Genomic DNA, 12,418 nt, shown 5'->3' with positions numbered 1-12,418 from the left:
TTTTCAGCTGGAGAGAGACCTGTGCTGAGGAGCTGAGTGAAGTGTGACTTGCCCACAGGGAGGATGCTGAATGACTAGGTCATTTGTGGGAGTCTGCCTGCTTTGTGCCTAGCGGTGTTAAATAAAGGGCCCCTGGAAGACTAACTTTTTTAAAGAGAGTTGTACTGTGTGTAAAAAGCCTGTGGGGTTTTATCTTTGTGTGTGCACAGTGTCAGCCCCAAGCAAGTCTCTTGGGAGGAGGAGGCGGCGGCTGGCCCGAAACAGGTTTACCATTGACTCAGATGCCGTCTACATGAGCAGCCCTGAAAAAGAGCCCCAGCAGCCCACGCACAGTGGGGACACTGACCGCTGGGTAGAGGAACAGTTTGACCTTGCTCAGTATGAAGAGCAGGAGGACATCAAGGAAACGGACATCCTCAGCGATGACGATGAGTACTGCGAGGCCATGAGAGGTGCCGTGGCGGACCGAGACCTTCGGGAGCGGCTGCAGGCAGCCTCCATCACGAGTAGCCAGCCGTGCCGGGGAGACCGCCTGCGCCCAGCCATGGACACACACGCCTCCAGGATGACCCAGCTGAAGAAGCAGGCGGCCTTGTCCGGCATCAACGGTGACGTGGAGGGCCACGGCGAGGAGGTCATCTGGGTTAGGCGTGAAGACTTTGTCCCCAGCAGGAAACTGAACACGGAGCTCTAAACCAGTGCCCCTTCCCTGCCTGGATGCGTAGGTCTCCCCGTCCCACCCTCCATCCCTCCCTCCCCCCCTGCACACCGCGGAGAGCTGATCCCAATAGATTGCACACTTGCACACACCATTTCGGCAGCTGAATTGGTCCGAAGCCATGCGGCCACACTTTAGGCAACTGTAAAACACTCAAAACCTGGAACGGAATAAGCTTATGGTCCTGTCTTACTTTACCAAGGGCTTTCACACTATTTTATTTATTCTAAAATAATCAGGGGCTGAAATTAAGTACGGGGAGAATATCATCACTGGAAAACAAATTACTCTGGATGTCTTAACCTACGTGCAGCAAACTAGCTTAAACAATAGCACAACGAACAGAGAGTTTTATAGCCGTAAAACGTCAGTCATAGGCTCATCTCCTTAATGAGGAAACTGCCTTTTTAAACATGTACAGTTGCAGTATTCTTATTAATTTTCCCTCTTTAAATGTAAGAGAATATACATGTATTTTAGGAATGTGTGAGGAAAGGTTTGGGATTTATGTTGTGTTAAGTCCTCTTGGTTTGTGGCTGGTCTAATTTAATGTCTATGTTGGAAGCTCTAGTTTTACATAATATTATAAAGATGCCAAACTCTCTTAAAAGAGATCCAAATTTAACACTTGAAGAAATATTTTTTTGTATCTTACCTGAGATGCAGGGGCACAAAGGGATAAGAGTTTTACAGCGTTAGCATAGCTCCATGTCTAGGATACGAGGCTAGCTTTTTGCAGAGGGTTAGGAATGGTGGTTTTATATTAAAATATGAACTGGAAACTCTTATTTAGGTATAACTTTCTTCAGGAAAAGGATTATTGTATATGTTTGAGACTGGAGTTTAGTTAGATAATAAAAAGAATAAAATAAAATTACATGACTGAATTGTAGTGGACCAAACCGATCCGGGTGTAACCTCGCTGGAGCCAGTGTAGCAACATCACAGATCCGTTTGGTCCACTCTCTCTGGCAGAGTTTGGGCTTAGGGGACAGGGAATTCATGGCCAAAAAACTGACCTCATCCACTCTCCTACTGTGGGTGAAACTAGTGTATTTTAATTCCTTTATAAAAGCTTTTCCACTGCAATAGAGTATGAACAAGTTCTACACAAGCAAACCTCTTCAACATTTAAAATCTTTTATTTAAACATCTAAAACAGGGTAAAATGTGACTAAAATCTTGTGTTTTTTAAGTAGACTTCCAAATACGAAACACAAAATAGCACTTTTTTTTTTTTTAAGATTTATATAGCTTTTCCCATTTCGGTTTCAGCTATAGGGAAAAAAGGAAGATTATATGAAATTTTCTTCTTTTTTTTTTTTTTTTGTTGGTATCTATTGATGTTTGACACATTAGTAGGTACTTTGAAAACCTGAAATTTTATAATAGCTTTAGGATTATATTTTATAAAATCCACTCTGACTATATTTTAAAACGTAACAAAAATTATTCCCCCAAAAAATCCATCACTGTCTTTGTGTCCCAGCTAGCATTCTCCCCTTGCCCTCCCCTTTCTGGTTTCTGGTGCACTATACTTGATCTTATGAAAGCTTTCTCTATTAACTTTTTGCTATCTTCTGATTTCTTTTCGTAAAAGCTTTAGAGAGGTTTCTATACCCTTTGTATTATCACATCATTGTTTTATATCATCTACCTGTCAGTTGTGTCCCAGTGTATTAGAGAAGCAGAGGTTTTAGCTGTCCTATGCTGTACCCAGCGGAATACAGTCAGCGCTGAAATACTGGAAGGCTGGTACTGGGAAGGTACCGTTGTTCTTGTACATAATGTCATGACATGTCTATGTCAAAGGTTCTTATATATTTCTTTTATAAGCTGAAAGAAGGTCTATTTTTATGTTTTTAGTTCTATGAATGGAACGTTGTAAATGCCTGTCAGAAATAAAATACTGGAAAAAAATACAAGAGTGGTATGTGTACGTATGTGCTCCAAGACAGGTGCCTCTCAGTAGAGGCAAGCAAGGAAGCAAGTCCTACAGTAGATGAAGCTGTTGGGATCACTCTCCTGACTTTAACCTGTAGGGAGTCTCCTTAATAGTAAGGTTTCCGCCCTGAGCAGTGTGTGCCCTGTATTGTGTGCGGATGTCCTCTTAGAACGGGTTCAGCTTGTCTTGGCTCTGCTTTTTGGTGGGGTCTAAGCTCTGGGGTAAATAACAGCTCCTTTGGCCGGCACGTGCTGAGCTTCAGCCTGTCCCACGTGAAGGGCTGGGGCAAGCTGGTTGGCTTCCCTTCTTTCCTATTGAAACCCCATTTTGATTTATGTATTTCCCCAATGGAAGGTCCAAGCCTGGAGTCTTGTCTGTTAAAGGATGGAAAACGAGACAGACAGGAAGATCAAATGCTAGATGCAAGTATTTGCCCACAGACCAGTGCTCTTCGTTGCTCCAGAGCAGCCTGGAACAGATGATCTTCCTACTTCCTGATCTGCCTATTTGACACGCACCTTGGCACAAAATGAAGCTTTCCTTTAGTGGGACCACTAACTTTAAAATGGAATGTTCAAGTCCGTAACTAGCAACGCTGTTCCCCAAATCTGTGAAACTGCATCAACCTCTACTGAAACATGAGTGCAAAGCGTGCTAATGCTCGCTTGTGTGCTCAGCAGAGAACAAATGTGAGAAGTATGAACTTCTATTTTAAATGCCACCTTTCTTTAGACGTGTTCACGTGTTTATCTCCTGTACAGTTTAGTTTTTACTAGCTACTGCAATGTTTCCAGCAACTGACTTCAGCTTTCAGGTTGTATACAAAGCTGCTTAAAGAGCCTGTCCTACTGCAATAACATCATGCCTTGCATTAAAAATTCATGTTCTGTAGCTCATTTATCACATATCAAGCCTTACACAGAAGGTGTGGTAGGTGGAAAGTGTAATGCTATGGAGTAGTTCTTGTATTCTCACCTACCAGCTTATCATGTAGCTTAGGAAAGAACCCTTGGGTAAGGCTCATTTTGTATTTTGCAGAAGTGAGAGTTGCCATTTTCCTTATTACGTCCATAACCAGTCATGCCTGTTTCTTTTTCTGTGCTGGTCACAAGGAACCTTAAGTGCATATTTTAAAAAGAGAGAGGAAAAAAATAGCAAATTCCAGAAGAACTCCAGTTACGTTGGAAGAGCTCTCCAGTCTTGCCATGGCCGGTTGTTTGGCCAAACCCCCTCCCTTTGGGGTGCTGAATTTTAGTCCAAATGTGAGGAGTGCACTGTGGGTTGGTGTTTTGTGCAGCCTGGAGCTTCCCTGGCCTGTGGGTGAGACCCTGACTCCCACCACTTTTCTTTAGGGGAACTAGGACTACTTGCGTACAGGCAGTTTGGTTATGTGCATGGATCCTGGCAGATTGTCCCTAAAGGGTGGGCTGGTGGACATTAGGAAACTGGCTTATTACAAAACAAGGTGTTCTTGCCAGAGCTGCAAGAAGAACCTTGCACAGCCCCTTGGTCTTGCCTGCAGTAGAAGCAGCAGCGGTCTCATGGGGAGAGCACAGGCATCCCGTAGCACTGAGGTTTGGGAAGTGCTTTTCTTAACTCTACTTGTACCAGTCAGTTGGTTTTTTGTTGTCTTCTCTAGCAGCCCTGCTTTGCTTTCATCAGCTTCAGGGCAACACAGGAAATATTTTGTTTCTGAGGCTATTGTCTCTGCAAATAACATGTCAAGAATGTGACCCTGCTCCCTGCATGTGGCTATTTTAAATGTGGCCAGATAATCATGGAGACAGAAGACAGTGCTGCCTCTCCCCACAGCTCGTGTTCCCCCTCCTGGTGTCTTTGGCTTCTCTGCAACTTGCTTTCCTTTCTTTTTAATTTTATTCTCAACAGTTGCTGAGGTACTTCTGTTGAACACTAGACTTTTCTTTTTTAATCCTTTCAATTACAAGAGCTGTCGTGCACGTTGATTGAAGACTCAGCGTGTCAGTATTACTGAATGAATCCAGTCCAGCATTTTGGGAGCTTGCTGTGGCTCTGCCTTATTCTGGGGGGAAATTAGGGGAAAGAAGCCTTTGAAAAATTGCTTCCTCTGTTTCTCTTTTCCTTCAGCCACATCCTGTTAATAATGCATAGTACCTCTGTGTTGTACGTGGACATGAGCTTGAGTAGCTTTTTGCAATAATGACATCTTATAGCAGCCTTAGGGCCTGGGTAAATTGTTCCTGTTTTAAGCTTGACAAATGAAGGCAGGTGGAGGAGTACACACAAGGTCATGCAGCAAGCCTGTGGTAGCAGTGAAAGGCCTGCAGAAGGCTGTTTAGCCATTAGTCTGGACGATGTTTCCTTTTCGTTAATGTAAAGAAGTATTTAGCTGTAGTAAGGAATCCTTTCTTGTGGCAGAGTAATAAAGTGATCAGAAAAGTCACACAGCCTGCCTGGGCAGCGGGGATTTTTTTGTCCATTACAGCTGGGAATACACCGATGCTGTGGTATCGAGTTTGCTTTATCCTTTCAATTCTGTATTTCCAATCAGTTTAATAAGAGGGGGAAGGATGATGATGGAATCATCATTCATTCATAATGGAATAATCAAATAATCCCAGGGAATAATTGTAACCAGTGAAGTATTTTCCATGTGACCTTCAAAATGAAGCCATGGTTTCTGTGGCTGTGCGCCTCCAGCACTGATCTTACAGGTGATGCTGACTGCACGCAGCCTCGGGGGGGAATATGCCTCGGTGTGCCTGAAAGGAGAACAGGTTGCCCATAGAGCTTGTGCAGGCTCTGTCCTTGCGGGGTTTCAGGGACTGTGTGGAGAAAGCCCTGAGCAGCCTGGTCTGATCCCAGAGCTGGCCCTGCCTGGGGCAGGGGCTTGGACCAGAGACCCCACTGAGGGCCCTTCCCACCTGCATCATCCTGTGGTCCTATGATTCCCCCTCCACACCCCGTCACACAGGATAACTTTCAGTTTCTTTGTTGTCTTTTTCTAGTCAGGAACAAACTGCAAAATGTGTCTTGAATTTTGTATCAAAGGATTAAAATATTGCAAAGAAACCAAATAGACGAACTCCCAGGAGATAAAGCTTGGTGACCATCTTCCATAGGAAATGGCAGGAGCATAGATTTACTGTGGGGGTGGGACAACTGAAGAGGCCATAAGTCACCTTCTCCTGATCCTCTCACCCCCAGTGAGAAGTGTTTGGTGCAGATGTAGATATACTTCCTGGGATGCCCCACATCTACTAAACACAGTAAATGGCAGAAGTGCCTCTTTGCCGCTAATGCTTGGGTCCTTAATGCGAAAACATCACTGGACTTTTATCTAAACTGTGTTTGGGTATACAAAATCATGTTTTCTACTCCCCTGTCTTCTCTCAGTTGAAGCAAAATATTTGAAACGAGAAAATCTCCCCTTAACGTCCTGTTTTGGCACATCAGAGTTAAAGGTACTACTCCCCCTCCTCCCAGAGCCCAGTAGGTGTTTGAGGTCAGCATCCTACTCAGAATGTGGCTATTCTGGAGGAGGCATCTCTTGGGAAAGGTTGACTGCAAGGGGCAATGGAGGGTAGGGCATGCCTCAGGGCTCCCCTACAGATGCACCCAAGTGTCCTACCTCAAACAGCACCCACAGACATATGTCTAGGGAAGAAGAATAGAACAAACATTTGTGATACTTCGACCTCTACGCTCCCAGCTCCTAAACACAGGCACATAGTGCTGTTTCATGGTGTAGTATCGTAAGGCACTTCAGAAGATCCCAAGGTCAATTCAGCTGCCCACATGTAGACAGTAGCAACACTTCAGACATCAAAGGTCCAAGACATTTATCTGATTGGGAGCGCGGGGGGACACAGGCACTTCAGGTGAGCTGTGCTCTTCTGGAGGGGCACTGGAGTATGGTGGGTAATCCTGGGGCAGCTCAGATGGCATTAGAGGCAACTGAGTCCCATCCTGTGGGTTTAGTAGCTCTCCAATGACTTCTGCTCCAGGAAGCTGTCCAGTGTGCCCTTGAATCCAGGTAAGCTTTTTGCGTCCAGACATCCTTTGCAAGGAGTCTCAGAGGTCTGGTACCCAGGCAGGGATGTGCCACCTGCTTTTGCTCATTCTGGATTTTGATCCCATTAGTTTCATTTCATACCCATCAACTTTTTACATTGGAGGAAACTGTGAAGGCTCAATCTCTACTTTCTCCACGTCATCTATAACTTTAGAAACCTCTGTCATATTCCACATTAGTCAGCTTTTTTTCCAGACTGAGCCCTTTCTGGTACTCAAAGAGCCATTAATCCTGCTCATTGATGCCACGGGACTTTTTTTCCCTGAAAAGAGATAATAAAATGTATGAAGGTATGACAGTGAAAGGAAGTAGAAATTAAACATCTTGTTGCCAGCAAGTCTGACAAGGATTCTTAGAGTGGATAAATGTTGCAGAGCTACGTGTCTCTCTAGGGGATGACAATAAAAGGCACAGAAAGGAAATGGCATGAAAATGGGGTATGGTATATGCAGCAGTTCCTACAGCAGTGGCATCTCTTACAGCAAGTTAATGTTGGTAGGATTATTTTCAGCTTGTACTACCAGACTAATCCAAAACCTTCAGGTTGTCAGTGAAGTATTGAAATGAAGAAAGAGAGTCAGGGCATCAAGCAGAAAGCAAGCAGCACACAACTAGAAGAGCACGCACACAAGCGGTGACAAGTGGCTCAGGTATGCCAGCTCGCTGTGCACTCCACTGCACCAGATCTGAAATCCTTCCCGCTGCTTTGGCTTAAAAGCTCTGTGCTACCACGAGCCAACCATCTCTGCGTGAATCAGAGGAAGACAGAGGGAAACTTCCTCCTGCAGTTCCTCCTGCAATTCTGTGCACAGTTTGGAGAGGCGTATACCGACGCTGTTTCTGAGTGCTAGGACAGACTCCAGTAGGCTGTGTGCTGGAGAGGTGTGCCGGATCCCTGTGTCACGTCTATGCAATTAGCTGATGACCCGTACGCAATCACACATTGTTACAACAGCCAAGTATTCTGCTCTTGCGGAAAAATCGTTTGAAATGAAATAGGTAGCCTGAGGAAATAAGAAATAATTAGAAACAGCCTATTGAAAAAAAAGAGGGAGCAAGAGGGCCTGAAATTAATTAATGTTCCAGGAACCGGATCAAAGCCAGAAACTAAGATTCATAAAGCTGCAGAGAGGCGTGAATAGAATATTGAGTATGTGCTACACTGTCTCCGAAAGGAAAGCAGGCTCTGAATCAGCACCGGACTAGGGTTCTTGGAGTGTGGCAAGGAAAAAGGCAAGCGCTCCTCCGTGCCCAAAGGCCAACATGCAGCTCTGTGTTACGTGGCATGAGCCTCACTTTTAAAAAAAAGCTCTGGACGAACCTTTGCACTCGCTGTACTGACAAGGATTGCTCTAGGCACCCTCCTTCACCAGATGCTTTCCTGCTTCTCAGGCCCCCTAGGCTCCCCCATGTTAATTCATGGGGTAGCACGTGGCCACAGGAATATCTTGCCTGTGGCCACAGTGTTGTGGAGATCAAGGGAGCTCCATAGCACATAGACTGTTCTGGATCAGCTGTCGCCTGTCGCCTGTCGACTACTCTCTGGCACTACATTTCAAATTTAATAGCACAGCCATCGTTCCAGCAGCTTTTCTTCTGATTCCTAGAGAAAACGCCTGTCGCTTTGTACACTCACTGGGTCGGTCCAGTGCGATTCATTGCTCCTCGTGTTTCCTTCACGGCAGCTCCGGGAGCCTTGAGGCTCTCCTTCAGCTGCACGGGCCCAGCCCTGCATGGTTTCCCCAGGCACGCTGAAGGCTTTGCCCCGCTCAGCCGAGGCAACTGCGCACCTGCCTGGTCCCCCAGACTGGTATTTCAGTTCAGACATCTCTGCCATGCCTAACGTGCTCCTAGTGTTTTGTGATGGACAGCTCGCGAGAAGCTGAGCCCACAGGCAGTGACCGCGCAGGAGCCCACGGCCTGTTTGCTGGAGTGACTGGAGCAGCTTTGCTCCCGATGACCACGACGTGAGCCCTGCCTGTTGCTGGTGGTCAGGGCTAACTGTCTGGGAGGCAGTTAGCTCCAGCATCAGCTTCAGCGTGGAGCCAGAGCCCCAGCTGACTTCTGTGCCTCTGCCCTCCGGGTAGCGCAGCATGGCTGCTAGCAAGCGGCTGGCCTCTCCAGGAAACAGCGGAGCTGAAGAGGCGCAGCGGCAATAGCCCACCCAGCGCTTCCCCGGGCTAGAACCCCCGGACAGGCTCAGCTCTCAAAAATCCCTGGGGCTGCCCTGGGAAGGGCCGCTCTGCCCGCGGAGCCGTGCGGTGGCTGCGCAGGGGGCCAAACCGGCAGGGCAGACGGCGGCTGGTCTGTAGGGGAGCGGGGGCCGAGGGCCGCCGGCACGCAAGGCGGGCTCCCACAGGTGGAGGGCGGGCGGGGGAGGCCGGTGGGACGGGGGCCGGGGCTGCTTTCCCCGCCGTGACGGGGGCCGGGGCTGCTTTCCCCGCCGTGACGGGGGCCGGGGCTCCTTTCCCGCCCTGACGGGGGCCGGGGCTCCTTTCCCGCCCTGACGGGGCCGGGGCTCCTTTCCCGCCCTGACGGGGGCCGGGGCTCCTTTCCCCGCCGTGAGGGGGCCGGGGCTCCTTTCCCCGCCGCGGCCAGCGGGGGTCCCTCTTCCCCTGCAAATGGCACAGCGATTCGCTGCCGAGCCGGCCGGGTTATGCAGCTCGTTTAAAAGCCGGGGGATTAATAAAACAAATAAACAGAAAATAAGTTAAAGGCAGGCGTGCTCTGGAGGCAGACAAGCAGCATCCTCTCTGCTCAGGTGACGGAAGGCATCCCGCCCAGTTGCAGGGCGGCCGTCGACCTGGTGCAGGGTGCGAGTTGGGTTTTACATCGTTCCATCAGAGAAAGTAATTTCCAGGGATAAATCCAGATTTACTTCTTCTCAGTGGAGATTAAACCCCTTTAATTAACTCCTCAAGGGGTATTATGGAGTTTAGTATCTCTGTGGTTGTTCAAGCACTAATGACGCTGGGACTGATGCTCCTGAGCAGTGGGTATCTCCCCGGGTGAAGGAGGGCAGAGTCTCCCTCAATCTTGTCGACTGTGTTGTACTAAGTCTCCAAAGGGACCGAAGGATCCCATCAGGGCTTTAGGAAGGAGGGGAGAGATGAGAGATGAGGATAACGCCTCCTAACCAGGCAGAAGTGTGGAAGATGGCCGGCTGCTCAGCACCGTCATGAGGCCTGTGTGGGTGCTGTAGATGATAGGCAAATATTGCATAAAGGAGAAGCAGATTTTGTACCTGCAAATCTTGAAGGTGGCATATACGTCTTGCATCCCCTGTTGCTTTTGCAGGATCCGCAAGGCAGTGTGGGAGCCAGCAGCCATTTGCCAAGAGCATTTACAGATTTGTGCTGAGTCTTCCTAGCATGCCCTGGCTGGGCAGTGGCTGGGTAGGTCAAGGCAAGAGCCTAGCATCCCTGAAGTTTGCTTTGACAACTGCAACACTGTGCTTAAAAACAGCAAGTGAAGAGCATTCAAGAGTCCTCCGTGATACTAGAGAGCCTGGGGAAAAACCCTACTGTTGGAGAAGGCAGAGGGGATGTGGAAGCAAGCTTTGGTAGAAATGCAGTTCAGAAGAATCTGCTTCATCCTCTCCCACACGTTCCTAATACAGCATTAAAAAAAAGCCTTTTAGATCTCCAGGAAGAAACTAAAAGACTGAACTAAAGGAAGAGTATCAGCTTTCTTCGAGGTTACTGCAATAGCAGGCTATTAGTTGAATTACACACTGGAATACTCCAGGAAAAGGAGATAAAGACAGAAAAAAAAAAGTAACTTAAAAAGATAAGAAAATCCAATCCTCTGCCCCCTCAAAACCTCACAAAGCATGAGAAAATGAGCAGTTGGTAATGAAATGATTCTTAAATGACCCTTCTTCTCTGCCTCCCGTTTAAAAAGTAAAGGAAGAGCTGTTGTTAAAAGTAAAATAAAACTGAGCGCTGGGCTAAAAATTGCACATTTGCACAGCAAATGCATTTTGAAAACAGTAGATGAGTCTGGGAAGATTCACCCCAGCATGGTACAGACAAGTTGGAGCTGTGAGGTTCAGCTCTCTGCATTTCCCCAGGGAGCTGCAAGAGTTGATTTCAAGGAGATGCAGGGAAAGGCCCCTAGCAGCGAGCTGTGATTGGCATTATTTCTGTAGATGGCCCAAGAAGGTGTTTTAGTATGTTGGGGCAAGAGCAGGAGTTGGTAGGTCATAAACATCAGTGTGGAGACTTAAGATCAGGGGTGGGAGTGGGGGCAGTGAGGCAATATCGCTGGGAACTGAAGAGAGAAACGAACAGAGAATTTCAGGAAAAAAGAAACAACGTAGTGCAATCTACAGTCCCAGTTGTGGGATAGTTACTACAGGGGAGGACTTTTTTGTTTAGGATATTTAGGCTGAATAGCTTGATCCTGCAGAGTGCTGCCCTGATCCGCAGTGAGGGCTGTGGGGCACGGTGGCACAGACAAACCCCCGTGCAGAGCCTGTCTGTGCTGGGAAGGGGGCTCACCTGCTCCTGAGGGGCTTTCTGTTTTTCTGCTTGCTATGCCAGGTTCTCACAGTCACATGTTTTAACCCTGAATTAGGCCGAGGTCTGCAGCACAGGGCGAGATCTCTGCTTGTTCCGATGTTGGAAATGCACAGGGACGCTGCTGCTTTCACCTGGTTGCTTTTATGACTCTAAAGAAATAACATATTATGGTACCAGCTGGGTAACAGTTCCCTTCCTCTACACCTATATCTGCTTTTTAAAACTATGCACACTTTAAAATGCTGCCTTATGGTTCTACACTAATAAATAAATATAAAATATACAGCAGCAGTAGGCAAAGGGTGTGCTTAGCATGAGTCAAAGGAATTAATGCTTTGCAAAACTATTATCCCCAGTGCTTTGTCAGTCCACAAAGATGTCCTATCCCTGGAGAGACTAATACTGGGGAATGAGGAAGAAACTTACAGGATAATAAAACTTTGATCCCAAATATGCAGAAGTTTAGAGTAGTATCGTAACATAGACAAGTAATCCCCCCAGCTGTGTGTAAAAAACTGCAGCATCAGTGTGCAATACTGATCTCTGGCTGGTCCTACCACCTGCCAAACACTGTCCCTGTTATCACTGATTGAGGTTACACCTGGAGTGGCAAAACAGATCTGTTTGTGGGAAGCATAGTATATGAATTAAGCTTTCTCTTGCTCCCTGGTCCTGAAAGCAATAACATCAGGAAGAAATGGATCATCCCAAAATTTAACTATCTCTATTACTTTTACAGCTGGGAAAGGGTTTCTCTCCAGTTTCATAAAGAACTGGAGTTGTCTGGAGTTAAAAACAACAGCTTCACAAACTTGAGGGCCATATCAGTTGACCTGTGATGTCTGGTTTTGAGGGAGCATTTTCTTTCTACAGCTCCTCCATCACTGTCCGAGCGACTAGAGCCAGCCTCACTTGCAGGCTATTAATTGAACATCCTTGAGACATTGTATGTGATGTGTGTTTCTGAAAACTACCGTTTTCAGAACTAGTCATGCGAAGGGATGGTGTCGCTTTGCTAATATAATTAAATTCAACTGAATTTGAGCCTGAAGGGACTGTTAATGCAGCACAGTGTAAGGGCAAGACAGAAATGCTGACAAAACAATCTTGTGCACATGTAAACAGCTCTCATGCTCAGGCGCTGGATGGTAAAAACCCATTACAACCATTTCCATTGG

At 47.0% G+C, this 12,418-nt stretch overlaps 1 protein-coding gene across 13 annotated transcripts in view; it reads left to right on the top strand.

The window, feature by feature from the left end:
* TIAM1 (TIAM Rac1 associated GEF 1) overlaps positions 1–2,626 on the top strand; it is a 194,133-nt gene extending 191,507 nt beyond the window's left edge. For 12 of the 13 annotated variants that reach the window (XM_072845139.1, XM_072845165.1, XM_072845147.1 and 9 more), the window contains one exon: positions 210–2,626. In XM_072845139.1, coding sequence (XP_072701240.1) covers positions 210–694 — 485 coding nt within the window. In that variant the 3' untranslated portion in view covers positions 695–2,626. The remainder of the gene's footprint in view (positions 1–209) is intronic. The other variant, XM_072845175.1, reaches the window with a different exon arrangement.
* Positions 2,627–12,418: the final 9,792 nt, after the last annotated feature.

This window comes from Ciconia boyciana, chromosome 1 (genome assembly GCF_034638445.1).
Source record: "Ciconia boyciana chromosome 1, ASM3463844v1, whole genome shotgun sequence".
NCBI classification, from domain to species: domain Eukaryota; kingdom Metazoa; phylum Chordata; class Aves; order Ciconiiformes; family Ciconiidae; genus Ciconia; species Ciconia boyciana.
The sequence above is the reverse complement of the archived record's forward strand: the minus strand, read 5'-3'. Positions and strand labels throughout refer to the sequence as shown.